The sequence below is a fragment of the Diadema setosum genome, chromosome 14 (assembly GCF_964275005.1).
Source record: "Diadema setosum chromosome 14, eeDiaSeto1, whole genome shotgun sequence".
In the NCBI taxonomy this organism is placed as follows: domain Eukaryota; kingdom Metazoa; phylum Echinodermata; class Echinoidea; order Diadematoida; family Diadematidae; genus Diadema; species Diadema setosum.
The window spans coordinates 35,682,779-35,703,714 of NC_092698.1; the positions used below are offsets into that span (position 1 = coordinate 35,682,779).

The 20,936-nt window shown below is 39.1% G+C and overlaps 1 protein-coding gene across 3 annotated transcripts in view; it reads right to left on the minus strand.

Moving 5' to 3' along the window:
* Nucleotides 1–20,936, minus strand: part of LOC140237716 (uncharacterized) — a 75,654-nt gene that overhangs the window by 22,958 nt on the left and 31,760 nt on the right. The window contains exon 1 of one of the 3 annotated variants that reach the window (XM_072317639.1): nucleotides 2,069–2,403. The exons of 1 other annotated variant lie outside the window; for it this stretch is intronic. In XM_072317639.1, the coding sequence (XP_072173740.1) occupies nucleotides 2,069–2,078 (10 nt within the window). In that variant the 5' untranslated portion in view covers nucleotides 2,079–2,403. Of the gene's footprint in view, nucleotides 1–1,714; nucleotides 2,404–20,936 lie in introns of those variants that run through there. One more of the 3 variants, XM_072317637.1, reaches the window with a different exon arrangement.

A 20,936-nucleotide genomic window follows, 5' to 3' on the forward strand; every position in this document is an offset into this window, starting at 1 on the left:
AAGAATTCTACCTCAACAGGTCACAATTCAAGAACTTACAGGGAAACACATGCAAATTGCACAGTCTAAAGATCCTTAGTATGCACGTTCACTTTCAGACATTTTTCATTTTGATTGGGGGAAAAACAGTCTGGAAGTATATGCTAAATCCAGTAATCCACTTCATACATTACAAGAGAACTAGCTATTAGAACCTCTTGTCAAAGGGGGAATATACTTGCACACTATACACTGTATACCTGAGTGATCTTTTTCTCCCCCTATCTCAATCTGTCTTATTAGTCAAATTTACACACACCTGGGCCCCGTTTCATAAAACTTGTCATCAGTGACAAGTTGTCATAAAATAGTTGTTATAAGCTACTGAAATCCTTGCGTCTGATTGGCTAAGAAATGAATAAATGAAATAAATTTTTGCATAGAATTACAATGCAAAAAGTGACTTCAAGGACAAGTCCACCTTCATATACATGTGGATTGAGTGAATGCAGCAATATTTGTAGAACACATCAGTGAAAGTTTGAGGAAAATCGGACATTCCGTTCAAAGTATCTTAACAGTCACTGCTGGATGAGAAGACTACTAGAGTGTATGATGTCACATGCATACAATGTTATAAGGAAAATATAAATATAATTTCACAAAATGTTACTTTTTGAAAAAAGTGCACATTTCTTCGACTCATCACTGACGTATGTTAAGGGTAATATTATTCCCCTTGCCTTCTGAAAGAGGGAAGTCAAGTGTTCTTTTATTAAAATGCGAGAAAAGTGAAAATATTGTGAATTTTCCTCATACTTTCTTTATATAGTTGTACACATGTGACATCACAAGCTGTAGTAGTCTTCTCATCCACCAGTGACTAAGCAGAAACTTCAAATATTCATAACTTTTAAATGGATTGTCCAATTTTCCTCAAACTCTTGCTGATGTGTTTTTTTAATATTGCTGCATTCACTCAATCCACACGTCTATGAAGGTGAACTCGTCCTTTAATCCGTTGAGGATGGACTAATTTTGCTACAACACGCATTTCCCATAGGCACCTGCCCGAGTATACTCAGGACTCGTCCTCAACGGGTTAAGCTCCTGTGTGTGAATGCAGCTGATGGCTATTCACCCACCTCCTCTTCCCTTTCTCTATCTCCCTCATTCTTCTTTCTCTATCATTCTTAGCATTGTACATCCTTCCTTTGTATGAATAACATAGTTAAATGCTGGAAAGTTAGTTTGCATCATCATCAGATGAGCGCATCGTTCTGTTAACTGTTACGTGCCAGTGACACACGATGAGATTACTGTATGATTCTCAAAACTGGCCTTGAAAGCCAACAAAAACTTGGAGTGAATACTGTATTTGTGAAGACCAACACATCATTTGCCATGGTCTGGATGTATGCAAACAGTGGTACTGTATTCAAACTATGTCAACAATAAGAAAATCTCAATTTTAATTGAAGATGGTTTCACAACATTGATTCGCCATATCATGTCCCTCAAACAGACTCTGCCATAAGGGGTAGTTACAATGGTGAAGAAAAAGTACAAAAGTTCGAATGGACCGCAGTAAGGGTTCTGACCGGACTTGTAAAGTGCGACCTAAAAAACAGCTCAATAGGCAGAGTATTGTGAAAAACAAGAAAAATCAATATAGCATATGGGGTAATCAACAAAGCGGCCCTGCTGCCCAAAAACAACAACATGTGGGTCTTACTGCGAGTGACGAGACGAAAACAACCCACAGTCCAGTGACAAGAGCAGCCCAAGTCGCACATTATGTAATTACCGCATGGCGAGATAAAGTAGACGCGACAGGAATAAGCTGTGAGGCTGCAGACGGTCATCATTTCCCTGGATGAAGATTCTCAACCAGTGGCACCAAGTTCGGCTGCAGTGCCCTCAGTCACGATACATGTTTCATTCATGATGGTCATTATTCAACAATAGTCTTCATACATCATACGATCATCTGGAGCAAGAGTATCTGAGTAACCACACCTACCTCTCTTTGAGATATACAACAGATGAACCAAACACAAGAGCATACAAGAACAGAGCTATTGCTCACTTGATTTCATCCGGAAGTTTCACACAATGACACTGCATATGTTGTACATCCTGCCACAACAAATTCTGCGTAAGACACACAAATCTTGTTCTTCCTTAAAAGTAGAATTCATCCATTTGGGTTGTCCCATTCTTTCCCATCATCTCTCTGCTATTTCACAAAACCATTTTCCAGTCTTTCATCACTTCAGAGGGTATGACTTTATCAAAATTCCTCTGTGATATCCGCCATCCATAAGAACATTGCATTCTTACTAGAAATGTCACTGGAAAAATCTCATCACTGTTCCTCTCTTTGGGCTCCAAGTACACCGATACATGAAATCCAACAGCAGAAAAAATTTACACCACGGTTAATATTTCCTGTTGATGATAAACATCGAAGCAGGTGAACTCAGAGACGCCATTACAAACTTCGAAAGAATGCTAACAGCCTTCAGAACTTTGGATTATTCCAAACACCCGGTAAACTCAGTCTTGAGTCGCATGCATTCCATGTTGAGTTGATTGTGTTGATGCAGACGAGTAACTGTACCCAGCTGCAGTGGAATGTAGGATGCCAAAGTTCATGACACGCAAAGCCCCAGCTGGGAACCCACGGCGATATACCTTTCCATCTGCAAGTTACCAAAAAACTTTTGTAGAGCTTAGAAGCCTTCTGCTACATCCCTACCATGCCTATGTTTGGCACAGTGAGTGCTTGCGCTTCTATGAGCATTTACTGCAATGTGCTCTACCCACATACTTCTGATACCTTTACAAAACTCCGTAAAAACATAATGGGTTGATGCCGCTATTTCACCTAAGAATAGAGAGAAAGGGGATAGTCTCTTCCAAACAGAAAAGCTAGGTGGTGCGGGATCTTTCTTGGGGATCGGCAAATGTGTAAAGGTTACGGGTGATCGACATACACATTCATAGCATCAGAAATACAAAGAAATGTCATAAGCCCTGAGGAAGCAAGCAAAATCCACAGAGTTTCTCTTGCCCTTCTCCCTCCCCCCCCCCCCCCAGGATTTTACAAAAACATACAAAATGGCTCTGCTTTCTGTTCAACACAGGTCAAAGTGTCAGTCACCTTTGTATTGCGTGGGATGAAAGAGATGGAAGTTTTCAGTTTATTAAACTGTGAGAATACCATTAACTCACACACAGTTTTCAGCTGTGGCTCAAATGGTTATAGTCTTTCACACCTTAGAGATCGTCCCTGGGATACAAAGAATAATACTGTTGATAGCCCAAGGGACAATCAGTAATGCCAATCTTGTAGGAAACACATGCCATTCAAGAAAATATCACATCAATAAAAAGCAGTAATTTATCCCAATTACATGACTATTAGTGTAATCACTGATGAAAAGAATCATCAATGAAGTGAGTCACCAATATTTCTCTCTCTTTCTACTATTACTGTTTTCATTCATCCATAATTCACCTGTAGAAGGCCATTTTAGCATAATGCAGTGATTACCTTTTATTGTTGGGTAACTTCCCGGTTTGAGACATCAATGAAATACAATCATGCATTCAATCAGAAACAATTTTGGCAGAACAGAGGTGCATCTGTGTGGTGTGATTAATAAACAACACGAGCCACAAAGAAAACTTGACGAACCGCGTCTGAACAATTATGTGAACATACAATGACAACAGACACTGTCTTTGACTGGAATACTATTTGCCGTTAATGCAATGTGCAATACTAATTACTATCAGGAGAGGCAATAATGGTGTTTCTTGTGTTTTTCACAATAGCAACTGCATACGAAAGGTAGAAAATGAAAAACAGTTTCACAAGTGTGAAGGCAAAGAAACATTAAAAAAGCATTTCGTTGGATTTAACATGGTTGAGTGGATATCACCATCAGTGCTATGATAGAAATTCTATTAAGATAAAAGTAGGATTTTAACTCTGATCACTAATAAGTACTGCTACGATGTGTGGATCATAAAAACAATATTATGCCCCAGCTTGCATACTCTTGTGCAATGTTCTGTTTTGATTTTGTATCTCTAGTATAGGTCATTTACATGAACATTAGTTTCACCAAAAATCCCTCAAAGACCAAAATTGCTACAAAAATGTAAATTGACATTTTTGTTTACCATGTAGGGGAATAAGCTATCCTCTACATAGAGATGTTCCACATTAAAATTCTATCAATGTATCAATGTTAAATGTTATATTTCCTCCCAAACACAATATGCAGTGAGTTTTGAATAATTGTTTTCTCATAGCTGTTTCAATTCATATTTCTCAAAGGCCCTACTGGATTGTGTTTTAAATTACAGCTTGATCAGAATATGTTTTGAATACTTCCTTAAATATGCATTTGCTACTATTGATATACTGGGATCTTTATCTGGCGGCCTAATGGACTTTTATATTTTTATGAGTTGGGGAGAATGGTTTACTTACATTTGAGAGGTGCAGGCTTGCTTATCACAAATTTGAGCATTATATCCCTGGCTGCACCACAAACAAGAGAAAAATGCCAGCAAGCATGACAGTCAGTGCATTCAGTTCGTTCCGCTAGGCTAAACCGGGCTGTCAGAGACACGAACACGGCTTTGGGCGACATAGTCACGACTCGTTGGAGGCGTACGCTGGCACACCATCTAGGCTGGAAACATTCACGAACGCATTTATGAGAAAAGTTATATCTAGCCAAATCCACGGCTTTAAAAAAGGCCACACAGCAGATGATCACGCACGACAGGCCCTTCAGGTAAAACGTAGGTTCCTATTATCTGAAGTGAAGCTGAGGTAATCCCAACGACTCACTGGAAGTTTTTGCAGAGAACGGTTATCAGTTTGCCTCCTTCCCTCTGCAATCAGTCATGAGTTTTCATAGCAAATGATACCAGTAGTCATGACAGAAAGAATCAGGTGCACCAGCTCAGGATGTGTAAGCATCAAAGTCCAACGGGTGCACAGGGATGCCAGGTTAAAAAAGAAAGACTGCAGTCATATTCGAATCAAACAGTAATTATCCCAGCAAATCCTGACTTCGCTGGTCTTAATCACTGAAGAGATGAACTGAAAAAGGTCACTGTCACTTCTAATCAAAATTCATGATCGCATCTCAGGTTTCTGGCATTTAATGATGAACGATTTCACGGGGCAAGCCGACACGTTTTGAAGAGTAATCATCCAGATGTTGAGATACATAGACCGAAGTCCAACGTCCACTGTGTTTCTCTGAACAAAGCTCTCTATATATTAATGTGCACATTGCAACCATGTAGTCTCAGTCTAGAGAACTTTATCATACCAATATCTTCAGTGTATGTCAAGTGTACTGCTTTGTAATCCGTTTAGAAAATGGTTAGAGCTGCGGAAGGTTAATTTGCATGCCCTTCATCCTAAATGGATACTTTCGCGTCACAAATCAATCATGACAAAAAAGTAAATGGTCGCATTTGAAGACAGGCACTGCACAGATGAGAAATTATCCAATAATTAAACCACAAATCTGATACTGGTGTAAAATGATGCAGAAATGAAAAGCCCTAACAATAGCTGGGTGGCGATACAAGGTGACTAAGATTGGCTGGTATTTACTTTTCAGCCGATGTCTGTTATTGGCTATGACTGTAATAATTCAGTGGCTAGCTATGGGGCACTAGCAAATCATAACAATATATGCGTCCAGAATTTGTTGCAGCAGAGGGAGTGAATTGGAGATGCCTCGGCGTTGTGCTGGGCTGAGGTAGACGTACGTGATGATCGGAGTGCGAGTGTGAAAGTTGCTAAGGGGGGATTTCTTTACCCCATCCAGGGCGACAACGCTTGAGGAAGAACTTCACTTTGAAGCGGACGTGCCAGTGAGGGCATGATTGGAGGGATGTACGGCAGGCCGGTGGGGGCAAGAGGCGTCTTGGGAACCCCAGAAGGGGTGTCTATATGGGTACAGCTGTAAATCTTGTCCTACAGGGCTGCAAGAATGACACTTCTCAGTGTCTCTCTCGAGAGCTGTTCAAGTGGTTGAAATGGCCAAGTTTCAGTCACTTTCGCTCCACTGTTTTCTCCTAATTCTCTCCTCTTTCTGTGAATTAGATCCAACAGGGCTTGGCACCTTGTTATCAAATAATTTGTAATTCCAGATTCTTTTACATCAGCACTGTAAAAGCAAAAGTTTGCATTGACATCCACAGTACTGAGAATTGTCTTCAGATAAAAAGAAACAGAATCCTGGGCTTCAGTTTGTGTTCACATGTGTTCACATCAGTAACAGATGAATGTTGTCCATAACATACAGTAAAGCTCCAAGAGAATAGTGTCATTTTATGATGAACAGCTGGTGGAGTTTTGATGAATCTCACACAAAAACTTCAGGGAACACGAAAGAGTACCACCCATATCTCACCTCAGAAAAGAGGTATATCACACTCAACACATGTGCATTGGTGTGAAGCTTGCTGAAAAGAATGTGGCAATGAGTCCATTCCTAAGACGCAATCAATCATATACTTGCACTAACACAGAATATGAAAAATAACAGCTCTCAAATTCCCTTTAAAAAAGTAGCGACCCAATTTATCAATCTGAAATTACCTCTAAAAATTGGGAACAATCTTTTCACTTGTTGTGCACAATAAATTTCTTCACATTTTGGGGGGATTTTGTTTATTTATTTTTGAGGGGTATCTGATTTGTTAATCAATTCAAATATTTTCTGGCTCAAATCTATTCCTTTCATTAGGCAGCCTTGAAGACTGCAGACACAGAGAAACCAAATTTCATCTGGTAATAAAAGCTATTGGGAGGTATGAAATATCCTCTGTGTATTTGTCAGTGAATATCAAACAGCTTGAATCAAAGCAGGAGAGAATTTCTACAGGATTTGTCTCTTCCCCCAGGATCAGCCATTAATATTGAGAGAGAATTATGCCCCCTAGTGTCGTGCAAGACTTCACAATAATACACACAGGTGTACATCCATCACCACAGGTGATATGGCAGGAGTTACAAAAATATAATCCAGTTTTGTTTGGTAAATCCACAACAATAAGTTTTGGCAAAGAAAAAAACTGCTTTTGTGCTGGAAACTACTGAATCAAATCAAATCCCATTCAGTTTGGAAAACTCTCCAAATTTACAACAAAAATATATCTGTCAGTAGAAGTCACGCATTTCTCCAAATGACACAATGGACCCAAACACAGTCAAATTGCTCGTGGAATATAGTCATTCAGGGCATTCAATTGGCCATGCTTTCACAATTCCAAGATCCGTAGGGGAGTTGCGACCATTCACTGGCTGTACAGGTGGGTTTGCTCACAGGAGCCAGACTTCAAAGGCATCCCTTATACGCCGACAATCTAACCAGTCTCACGCTGTGTCCCTGCTGGCAAATCTCCATGCAGCACTGAACTTGATATTCATTACCAGGAAGATGGCTAAACTGATCCGAATTCTCGGGTTTCAAGTCCTAATTCCCTTGCAGATGTAATGAAGTGGGCCATCAGAACGCAAATTCCAGATGTGTTTAAATTTGGTGTGATAATCCATTCACAATATGCTCTTCCCTTAAAAAAATTCTTTTCTTTCCAAGATGTCTCACTGTTCACCATTCATATTTCCTTGACAGGTTGGGAAAACTTGCGCATTTGGAGAGGGTCAATCAATGTTTACGATTTTTGGTTAGTCAAACGGATGGGTCAGGAACAAAATACACTTGACCTCATAGTAAGTCGAGAGTTCACCCCCTCGACACCTATCTGTCCTTGTGATTCACTGTCATCCAGACCACTGGGAATTCACTCACTGACACCAAACACGGAGTAGATTTAGTAATCATTGCCTAGCTGTGCTTATGCTCAAGTTGACCTTTTAGAGTCGCAGTCCTTCAGGAGGAGACGTCAACTGCGGAGGATAAAACCAGGCTTCCTTGGTGGGGATGCATTCATGTGGGCACTAATCAGATACACTGGGCTGGAGTGACTCAATAAAATCTCCCCGCTCAAAATAGAGGGAGAATCTGACTTGAGCAAGAATCTGACGTCACGCAGAAGCGTCACATTTTATGAAGGTTGACTGCCATTTCTCCTCCAGTGCTAGAGAGAGTAGAAGCAAAGGGGGCAATGTAAATTGCCCTGTCAGTCCGTGGATAAGAGGGAGGCTGTCCTCCACTTGTTGCCAGGCTACTTTAAAATCTGTCTCTAGACGCACTCCTTTCTCCTCAAGAGATGCATGTGCACATGCTGAGATCAGAGTTACACAGCATGATGAGTTCCCATCTGAGTGAACCATCTAGTCTGACGTCCGGCCTGTTTGGCAGTTTCACACACGAATGATGAAGCAACGAGTTGTTGAGGGGAAAAAAATACACTTAGATGTTTACAGCAAGCGATGGGTCTCTATTGATCCCAAATCTGCAGTTCTGGTGTTCTCCCTTTGTCCAGCCTCCCCACGTCAATACTTGACCAATGTAAACACCTTGTTAAAGAAGGAGTTACTCAAGACAGGCGACTGACCGCTCATCAGTGTGAAACTGACCACATAATCAATGACGATGCTAAATGAGTGATCACTCATCTGTGGCATTATTTCTCAGATGGAGGAAATTGCACTGTAGCATTAATAATAGCTTCCTCAGCCATGTGTTTTTACAGTTGACCATGAGATGGGCCCATTTTGGCTCATTTAGCACCAACTCATCCGTTCACCACATGACATGCACAGCATATATTAAGAAGCTGGTCAGATATCCATCGCTGTGCCCATCAGCATCGGAAGGTATCACTGCAGTCACTTACACGCAGGCTTAAAGCCAAGTGTGGTCTGTTCACACAGATCTTGTCCTGATAAGGAAAAATGCACTGCCAGTTCCTCATTTCATCTGATATGATGATAGTATTTTTTTCCCCCTTGGGTTCACTCTCAAGCAGATGGATGCCCAAGTGGATGACTGGTTGGATGTTCTGAATCTCAGAAAGAGAGAGAGCACAGTATCGAGAGTTCACTGACAGCTGGTTTAATTACAAGAAAAATGCACAAGAACAGACAAGGGTGTAATCCCAGACTGGCATAAAGTGTAAGAGGTTGAGCAGTAAATACGGCAAACAATTTAGCTCTCTCCTCAAGGAACCTTGGGTTGATTTCGCGTCGTCATGGTAGTGAATCACGGCAAAGAGGGTGATGATGCATGCATCCGCCAAGGTCCCTCGAAAGGCAAGTGATTTAGCAGTGTGTGATGAACTCCGCTTGATTTGTGATGCGTTCACTTCTCCCCCCTGTGACGGTGACTAAAGCAAATGCATTTACCATTCAGCTAGTGGTGGGAAGTCCACGATCACATTCTGACCTGCCTAGCAACGGGAGACCAGCTCTGGAAGAATCTGTCTGTGTTTTGATACCGAAACACGAGTCTCTTGAGAGCAGGGCTGGTCTCAACAGCCAAAAAAAGTATATCCAGCTCTACATAGCAAGCAAAAGCATAAACAGTCAATGTCAGTGCCGATCATCTGTTGATTGTGACAGTAGGATCCCCTGTCAGTGCAGTGGCTTGTGAACAGCGACCAGTGAAAGTAGAAGGTGAGAGTGACGTTGTGAGGAGAAGAACCGACATTTAAAAAAAAAAAAAAGCCAGGAAGTCCAGCCGTAAGACAAACAGGATTGTGGCCCGATGATCAGAGGAAACCAATACCAGCTTACTGAAGGGGAGAAAGAGGGAGAGGTGTGTGTGGATGGGCCCTCAGCTTACACACAATACCCGAACAATGGCAATTGAAGTTGCTGCCTCGGTGCACACGCCATACAGACCTTTGTCACAATGGAACGCCCACAAGCCAAAGACTGCACTGTGCGACCCATGCTTGTTGCGAAAACACGCTCCCAATTCATATTCTCTGAGTCAGAAAATTAGCTCCTTTAAACGTTTTCCTCTCTTTACACCCTTCTTCTTCTCCCATCTTGCTTCTTTAATCCACCCTTGAGCTCCCTTTCCTTTCACTTCCTTTATAGCTTTCTCCTCTTCTCTTTCACAGTGTAATATGAATTTAGGATCCGATTTCAAAACCTAATTACTTCATCAAAGATGATTGATTAGAATGTTCTTTTTTTCTTTTGCTGGGTCATACGTTTTTTTTTTTCAACATTACATGTAGATGTGCTAAAAGGAAAGACTAATACAAATGCTCCTGGCCAAATATTTGTCATAATACTCTTTGCTTGAGTGTTTCAAAAAGTTTCAAGTGAAAAACTTCACTTAGCAGCATCTTCTACAGAAGCACACAGGACAAATTTTCACTCTGACATTGTGAAGACATGAGAAAAGTTAAAAAACATGTCACTAACCATTCAAACTTTATTTTATTTTCACTTTCACTGAACACTGGAAGTAATCTTCATGTTTCCAGCTTACTAGTGTCCACAGGTCAGGCCCAGTTCAGACAGCTGATTGGATACTAAATTGAGCTCCTACCTGAGCCATCTCTTACTGATGAAGAAAACAAAAACAAGAAACTGAGATATGATTAGAAACCCTCCACACAGAGATGTTTGTGATCACTTTCAAGATGATATATGATGGAAAAACAAACAACAGCTAGTCTTTGTACAAGGCTTCACTAACTACATTCCCTTGGCCATGCTTCATAATAGATGTTTCTATGATCAGACTATGCACAAACTTTCTTGTTGACATGTTGCTATATCCACACTTATTTAATTATAATTTTTAATTCAAATTCTGTACACAGAGGCACAAAGAGGTCAAAAACTGTCCTTCACTTTGAGACTTGCCCCAGAGATTATACCACTACTGAATGGACTGGAGACTAACTCAATCAATACACCTTTCCTATGGTCAATGGCCAGAGCCAAGAACCTTCAGGCTGGGCTCCAAGCCAGCCCAGGAAGTCCCCTTTGTTTCCATCAAGAGCCTAATCAGGGAGATAAGAAAAACATGTTTGTGTGTACATCTTGTTTACCGCATAATGCTGCCATACATAGAGTTATATGCAGTTTTTAGTAACAACGATAATATCCTAAGTCTGAATGAGGACTAGAGGTTTACAATCAAACAAGGGCTTAGGTCAGGATTAGCAGGGTGTTTTCATAACTCTGTATGAAATTAACATTTCATTTCTATAGAGAGATATCCTTGAATAATGTTTAGGAGTCTTTATACATCACTAATCAAACCACACTGCACATTAAGAGAAGACTTATGGAATGGTAATCATCCTCAAACGTGAAGTACTCCTCACAAAATCTGTTGTACATTCAACCCCCCCCCCCCCCAATCCCCATTCCCTTTCACAGCAAACCTCCTTGGTTTGAGTGTTTTTGTGTTTGTTCTTGTTTTATTAAAAAAAAACTCTTTGCAAGATACAAATAATGGTTGACTATGAATATTACAACAAATGACATCTGTTGGAAGGGAATTCATACTGACATGAGCAAGATATGCCTGTCAATTTGGAGCCATGTTTCTATAAAGGTTACATGACATGCAAGGTCCGACTGAAGCAACGATGACAGGTCTTCGATTCTGGTTGAATATTGATGAAATTATGCATTTTCTTCCCCCCGCGAAGGAGCATGGGACACCATGCAGACAGGGTGTGGTGGGTGTCATAGAATATTATGCAGCAATCAATACCTACTCCCACATCCTGCATCAATACCCAGTACAAGCTTTTTTTTTTTTTTTTTTTTTTTTTTAAATTCATCTACGGGTAGGGAGTGGTTAGATCCTTATGCTACTAGCAAGACATTTTGTTTGTTTGTTTTTTTTCCCTAGAATTATTTTTTGCTTAGTTTGGTTGCTGTCAGAGAGCACAAGAGAAGTGTTTAAAAAGCCCTAAAACACACAGATACATTTAGAGCAGGAAATACTCAATATTCTCACATGGATTAAAAAATCAAACTAACAGACAAACAAACACCAATGACCAATCTGTAACTTTGGCTTTCTATCAAAAATGTCTTTCTCCAACGAACATAATTATGTCTTGAAAGAAATAAGAGCTGTTCTTTGTAACATGAAGTAATATGTATGGTAGATTCTATAGACATGTACTGTTACATTAGGGACAAACCATCTCTCAGTCGTGCCACAATATTTCCCCCAGTCTCTATACTGACAATCCTAATTGGGGGGAGGGGGGATCTAAAAGAAACCCTCTTTGTTTAATGCAACTAATACTATAATAACTAGTTGGCATGCATCAGGACTGTGATTAATCGCCTGCCAACCACAGAAACCACCAAACCACACATTCACACTTGTTCAACCAATGTGGCATATTCAATTCTAAACTTTCTCTCCTCATATTCAATCAAGCTTTGGTGCTAGCAGGGAGGTGGGAAGCCCACCTCCCTGGTGCTAGAGAAAGTACAGGTGGCCTGTATTCTACCATCTGAACCTGTGGCAGGTATATGATATTCATTACTACAAATCACCCATGTACAAGCACAAAGATATCCACATTTGAGATGTGACTTTTCTGATCATACCATGTTGCCATTATGTGGTTAATCACGGAAAAGTTGAGAGAAGGAAATAAATGGATCATTCAGGAATTGCTTCTTTTTTTTTGGGGGGGGGGGGATGGGGGAAGACAGAGAAGGTGGTATTACGGCAGTTTTACACTGATGCCTTTCCAAACACACCTTATACACATAACACATTATACACAAACAGATACACCTTAAAACAGATACACAAGAGTGTTGAGTAACTCTGCCTACCAATATATTCTGTGTGGAGGGGTGAAGCACATACAGATATCATCACCAATCTCAAAAAATCCTTGCCAATGACTCATATGCCCTAAACAAAGTCATAAATCTTCATGTTTGTTTCAGCAATATAACAAGACTAGAAGTTAATGTTTAGTCTCTTCCTCCACCATCCCCCCCCCCCCTCAAAAAAAAAAAAACCCAAAAAACAAAAAAAAAAAACCACACACCACCATATATATCTCTTTCTAGTCCGATTCAATCCACACCTCTCCATCCATCAAACATGAGCAAGGCACAATACACTGCCACCATTGTGACTGCATAGTGCACTAGCAGTGAATCAGCTATAGCTGGCGCCCTTCTATATTGAGCTTATCATCAACATTGAATCAATTTCACTCCCCACACACAGGCAGCAGGACAAACTGTGTCAACAGTGAATGGCCTCCACACACATCTTGTTCATATTAAACAGAAGGTGAGTCAAACATAATTTCTACAAACTGAAAATAACTTAACCTTATCTATATATCTAAAGCTATTCAAAAGCCCTGACATAATTTTGGGCTACTTGCAGTTATCATGACAGCAGGTAGGCAAAGACCAATCACTTGTGCTCATTAACCCGTTGAGGACGAGTCCCGAGTATTACTCAGGCAGGTGTCTATTGGAAATGTGTGTTGTAGCAAAATCAGTCCATCCTCAATGGCCCGAATTCACAAAGGTGGTACAAATGAAACCATGGTTTAAAGGGACTGTACAGTACTGGTTGAGGTGGGGATTCATGTTTTGAACATTCCTAAGTGAGATAATGAAAAGCCTCTTATGAAATATGAAAGAGCATGTAATTTTGAGAAGGATTCAACTTTTATTTGATGAAAATTGGTTTTCAAATGGCTGAGATATCCAAAAAAGTGCTAATAATAAAAGGCGACATGCCACAACTTTATTAGGATCTCTTTGTTTCACATTATTTTTGGATATCTCAGCCATTTCAAAACCGATTTTCATCGAATAAACTTTTGATACCCCTTAGAACTGCATGCTCTTTGACATCTCATAGAGTGGTTTCTGAATATTTCGCAAAACATTAAAAGCTAAATCCTCACCTCGACCAGAACTGTACACACCCTTTAAACCATGGACAAAAACCATGGAGCGCCAAGTGTCGCATGGAATATTTTGTTACGAGATCAGTCATTTTGTCAATGAAATTATTATTTTGTAACGAAATGACAACATTTTGTAACTAAATGAACATTTCGTCCACGAAATGATAATTTCGTCAACGAAACGGTCATTTTGTCAACGAAATGACCAATTTCGTAACGAAATATTCTGTGCAACACTTGGCGCTCCATAGTTTTTGTCCATGGTTTAAACCATGGTTTCATTTGTACCACCTTTGTGAATTCGGGCCAATGGGTTAAAAACATTAGGGGGGGGGGGTCTTGAACTTGCCTTGAATGCTGTGACAACACAGTTTATAGTTACACTTGAAATACCTCAATGATTGCCGCAGAACACATACTACAGAAACACAACAGTTACTACATTTAAGAAAGAAGACAGACAAAAAAAAAATGCAAATAGTCATAAATGTATATCACTTCTCACTTCTTTCAGATGCCCCTATTAGCCTTTCAAATTTCTTCATGCTTGGACCTCAGAAATGACATGAATTCTGTTATCCACATTCTGTAAAGATCACAGAAGTTGATTTTAAAAAAGAAGTCCACAACCAATGGATATTTCTGTGCAGGTGACATTGTGTGAACATATCAAAGACAGCTATGTTAATGTCTCCACTAAACCTCAGCAAAATGACAAAATCAACTTGACTTCATGTTTTCAGTACACTTCTATTACTGATTACTTAAATTCTAATGTAAAAGACTCCCTGATGAAAATATGTCTCCTTCCTTTCAAAAAGGACTTTTCCATCAGAACATCCGGACTCGCACCGTCTATTGTGCATACATAATGTCTGGCTAGTATAGACTACATACAGGCGGTGCACCGCATTAGGGTGACATCAATGCCATCACAGACAAAGCAAAGTAAATCCCTCCAACACCTGATCTGAGCTTTCTCGCACCTATACGGTAAGGAATGAGCGGCGGGGACCCCTTGTGGAGATATTTCATGTAGATGATGACTGTGAGGAATCGGACCAGGGTACATAGGAATGCAGCATGCAGGCATGGGCTCTCCCTTTGTTCGGAGGAGATCAGCCCTTTGTATTGGACCATTTAGACAGGTATAGGGCACGTACATGTATTCATTGTAACATGGATGGTACATACCCTAAAAGCCTCCTTCTGTTCACATTTCATCTTATCAATCTCTTTTATCTCTCTGTGTCAAAAGCTTCCTTATTGACAAAAGAATGATTCTGTCTTGATCTGAACACAAATTCTATGCTCTATGTTGTCTGAATGTATCATCTCATTCACATGTAAATGAAGCCTATTTACTGAAAAATGAAAGTAAACGAAAACAAAAATGAATGAAAGGAAGAAATAGAAACAAGAATCTGTACCACTTTGGAGCAAGAAATATAATATGCTTATACTAATTACTATTGCCCATGGCACAAACACTAATTTCATGTCCTGTTCACAAGAGCACAGAAAATTCTAATAATATCTAAAAGCCATACATGCCAGGGCATAATCCTCTTTTCTGGTCATCATTACCCCTATTTTCTTTTTTTTTTTTCTTTTTAATGTGGTTTTGGTCATGTTAGTTACCATACACAATGCCATTTTAATGAGCAGTTTATTGTAATTCCATGTAAACACAAGATGCCATAATGGAATGTTAGTGGAAGAGAGTAATAACTTGCAGAAGACCGCTTCCCTTTAAGTCTTCACCCAAAATGTTGAGCAAACTGATTGAACCCAATCACCATACATCTGTCATCGTGGTAAATGATGACATTGCCCTTCTCAATATTCATGTCATTCTTCTCTCAGATATTGTTGGCTAACATCACCTCTTGGCATGCATCCCATTTATCTCTCTCCAAATATGTCACACACACAAAAATTAACCTACATTTTATTCCTCCTTTTTTTTAAGGCAGGTAGAAATAGGACATGTCAACCTCTGGAATGCAACAGCATTGTGTCAATCATAAGGCCTGAATAGAAATGCAAACTTGCTCCATGTTTTTTTCAAGAAGATTTTTTGATATGTCCAGCAGAACCAAGAAAATTATACAAAACATATGTAGTGGTTATCACACAAACAGAATGATTACAGAGGATGAGTAAGTTTAAGCAAGGGGATAAGAATTCATATGAGAAAAATGTATTAAACCTATCAAAATATAAAATACAAGATAAAGATAATAATCGATGTACCCTCCCAAATGATCTCCATTTTAATTGTACATTAACCCATTGAGGACAGACTAATTTTGCTACAATATGCATTTCCCACAGATCCTTGCCCGAGTACACTCTGGACTTGTCCTCAACGGGTTAAAGCTCTACACCACTGCAAACAGGTGCCTCCTCTATCAGAATGAAGTAGCTGAAGTGAATATGTTTAACTTTGGTCAAATTTCTGGACTTCTTTCCCAAATCTATTTATCTACAACTTTTGAATTCCTGGCACTTCAGATGGCAATAAATGATATCACAATTGTCCATGGTGCTAATCATAATCTTGATCCTTGTAACCGACAAAGCACTACAACACCTCACCAGCAATAAACCCTAATTTGCGATCGATGTAATCGCAATGATCTGACACAAATTGCAGGTCTGCCAACATTCATATATCATAATCAGGGAGATTCCTTGGAACACAAGTGGGAGATACTTGTAAGCACATCAGTAGATGAAAATAATCCTGAAATCAAAGAGGATTTTGTATTTTCTCGTCAGCACATGAAGAGATATCATACGTTTTTTTAGGAAGCATCCAGGAGAATTATGGGTTCATCATACCTTGAATTAATCAATTATCATTCTTAAAAAAAAAAAAAAAATCACGACTAAGCACCAGAGTGAGACAGGTGAATTGTGGGATACATTCATCTACACAAATCGAGACAATACTCCAGTTGATTGTATGCACAATTTTGGGTCACAAACAATATGTGGAACATTGATAAAGAGCCTTGAGGAAGTTCACAGTCGTGGTTATATCACTCAATCACTCAGCATGCTTTATTCTTGTGGAAATTGTCACAGTGCCCCAATTTCTAAGAGCTGACAAATAGCACACTCAGACATGTTCAAAAGAAGTGATCACATGATGCAAAGATCTTTTGTGACTTCCCTTTTGATGACAAACAAGAAGAAATTTTGATTCTAACAATCATGTTACAATGATATCTCGAAGCAATTATTTCAAATCACAATGTGACATTGATTGAATATGAATACCACACTGCAGACATGTAGTGTTGTCTGCTATAATATCAGTCATGCCACTCGACTAGAATAACAATTTTTAAGTTGGAACAACGTTCCTTTCAATATTAAAAACTCAGTACTACAAATAATAAACTGTGAAAAATGTTGGAAGAATGCAGCACGGCAGACAAAAACTGGAGAAATATGTATCACAGAAGAGAATATTCCACACAATACATGTCAACTTGATGTTAAACATTATTCCAAGCATGGAAAAGTCACTCAAAAAAAAATCAAATTTTGTTAAAAGAGCAAAGGATTACTCATATTCGGGGGGGGGGGGGGGGCATTATCTGCACACAATGTTCAAATATGGGTATCTATCCCAAGTACTGTCAAAACTTTCAATTAGTGGTGTAGGTATGTACTCTTGCATGCCTCAGCAGTTGCATTTTAATATTTTGATTTTTTTTTTCTGTTATGTAATCAACAACATACTGTATCACATGACAGATATTTTGTCTCTCATCAAAACAATTGACTACCAGTAAGTATTTAAAGCTAATATACACAAGATGACTTCAACTCAATGTCCTCACATGCACCCAGGGCAGGCCTTCTCAATTTGGTATTGAGAATACAAACATAAAACTGTGTGGGACATCTTTTCAAAAGAAACTTATCCTTTCAGTTAGGAAAGACAGTTGGTTCTTCATTTAGTTTATACTGTACTTGCCACAAGCAACAGACTGTTTGCATTGGTAGAGGAGTGTGTTTGGCAAATATTTCATGGCTTAGTTGATATTGTTTACACAACAATACATCAGAAGTAGGGTGGTTACATCTATAAAACATGAAAAGACACGGTCATTTCTTTATGAATGAATGTTTACTGCAGTGTAACTAAAATACAAATGTATTTGCTCTAAACAAATTTTTGTGGTGTGATTACAATTTACAATTCATGAGGTGCAATGAACACAATTTTATGGTTTTTGAAAAGTAAATAATAAGAAGGAGGTTTATATGACAGTTTACAATCAATGCAACAATTTTTTTATTTGACTACTCAAGCAGTTACAATAATGACACTATTAAAGTAATTTGGTTTGTCTTTCCCGTTTTTTTCCTTTCCATGGAAAACACATTTTACAATACATCAGTCAGCATTAAATGTGCTCCCACACTATATCTATTTCTGCTCACATACTGTGTATAAAAATTGAGGTATCATTTCAGTGCGAACTACTGCATTTACAGTCATTAGCCACTTGACAGGAACTGTTTCAATACAGAGACTCCAACTCTCCCGCTTTCGACGGGAGATCTCCCGCCGAAAGTCAATTTTTGCAAAATCTCCCATTCTCCCGCTTGAGATTTAATTTCTCCCACCCTGGCTCTGTGTCTCCCGCTTGAAATGATTTCTTACTTTGTGTCTTCGTAGGTTGAAAAATAAGCCTTAGATAGCACGAGAGAGCAACAAGAGCCCTAATTATTAGAGCTTCCAGGGCCCAAGCGGGTCCTGGACCCCGGCCGCAAGGAACTTCGTGCTCGTGATATGCGCTTCGCGCATATCAAGTTGGAGTCTCCTGTTTGCTAGGGGTTTCAGGCGGGAGAATCTCCAGATCAGAAGGTGTTTGGGGTTAGAGTCTCTGTTAATATGAATATTGAGAGCAATGATCTAAACTATCCCTTATCCCTTTGGGATATGACATCAATTAAAATTGCAGGACCCTATGCCAACTATGCCATTGATTTTTCAGAAAAAAAAAACCCCACATTTCATAAATGTCAATTCTATTCATATGTTAAAGGGGATGGCTAGTAAATGATCAGTGGGAATCGGTGGGAATGCTGGGGGATGATTGTTCCAATTCTTGTGGGATTCATTTAAGACTACATTATACATCTATTGTTGTGTGAAAATTATTTGCTTCAGAACGGTGTCATATTCAAGTAATGTGCAGTTTAATGCCCCGTCAATGTATAGGCATGCTAGCCTGGAACCATTAGACTTCACACAACTATAGATATATAAGGTACTCTTAAATGAATCCCACAAGAATTGGAACAATCATCCCCCAGCATTCCCACTGATTCCCACTGATCAGTTACTAGCCATCTCCTTTAAGTATCTATACCATATCAAACAAACATATGTATGCACATACTTGTAGAGCAGTCAATTTTGTGTGTTCTAATTCGCAATAAACCTCCCCACATGTCGGAATACTGTTCAATGGAGGAAAAAAAAATGTCTTTATGTCGAAGTAAGCATGAAAGAAATCAATAGAAATATCAAATTTGAAATTCACTGAATATTGCAAAATTTCACATGATTATTCAGTGAATACACAACCATTCAATAAAATAAAAAATGATGTCATGTACATATTCACTTCAATATGTATGTAAATACTTCAATAAAACCACCAATTATCAAATACTTGGGTTACTATAGTCACCACTGGTTTATATGACAGCACAGTATTCATGAATTTACTAATGTACAGGGCTACAAATCCTCAGAGTTTAAACTTCATCAAAAGACCAATGTGAATGAAAAATATGTAATCATATAATAACTTTTGGTGATATGCTAGTACATTATTGCGGCTGATATTTACATTTAAAAACCTTCAGATTTCTACCCGAAACATATTCAACCCAATCCACCAACTAAAACACTTAGATGGAAAAAAACTCTAAAGCATCAAAGTATATCACAGCTCTATTAAGGTTAAAAAAAAATGTACTACAAGTAACAGATAATGGAATATACAGAATTTAAAGGGTATGTCTGGACACTGCTCAGCTATTGCTCAGTATAAAAAGTGATACTAGTATTCTGTACCTTTTTATACAATATGGCAGATATGTAGGCCACTACTAGCGAGTTCCAGACGACTCTGATAGCAGATAATTCCACACAAATATTTCTGTTTTCAATGGCTTTAGAAACTTGTTAATGGACCAACAAAATTTTTTGTATCAAGGCAATTTTTTGTTTGTTTGTTTGAGCGGTGTTTAAGAGATTTTTGTGTGGTATGTTCGTATCCTGCGCCTGTGAGCAAGCACAATGGGGGAAAAGCCATACAAGAAGCATGCCTGAAGGAAACAAACAACACTGCTGGTCATGGAGAAAAAGTGCCACATGGTATGATCCAAAACTCAGATCAACAATTATATTAATTTCTGATACATTTAGTGGAGCATCAAAGCATCAAAGCTCTAAAAGTTCTGTTAAAAGGTCTTTTCTTTTTTTTTTCACAGTTATTTTTCTATCATTAGGATTTTAATATGTGGAGCTTGCCAGAAAAAAAAATAGAGAGAGAGAGGAAAAAAAAAGGTAGCCTGATGATGATGCTACAGCATGGTGTCAAAGAACTAATTCACTGGAATGTCAAGGACATTGACAATAAGTTTAGCACCTGCAATAAAATACCCCTGTACACAAAATAAGACTTAAGGCGTGTCTTCATCAGCCCGAAGTTTCAAGATAGCGCGCTATCTTGCGGTTACCAAACTAGTCCGATGTCAAAGTAGCGCGCTATCTGTGTAGTGAAGACGCAGATAGCGCGCTATTTGATCGGGAAAATTTCCCCCAAAATCTTGGTCTAGTTCGTCAACTAGAGCGCTAATTCGTGAAATAGCGCGCTATCTTGGGTGCGTCTCCATCAGCCCGAAATTTTCTCGATCCCTCCACGCTTCTGGTTCGCCAGCTGGCAATGGAAAGCGCATGTACAAGCAGCTAGTGATTGTGTATAGTACATTACACGCACGGTGTATTCAAGGATCACATG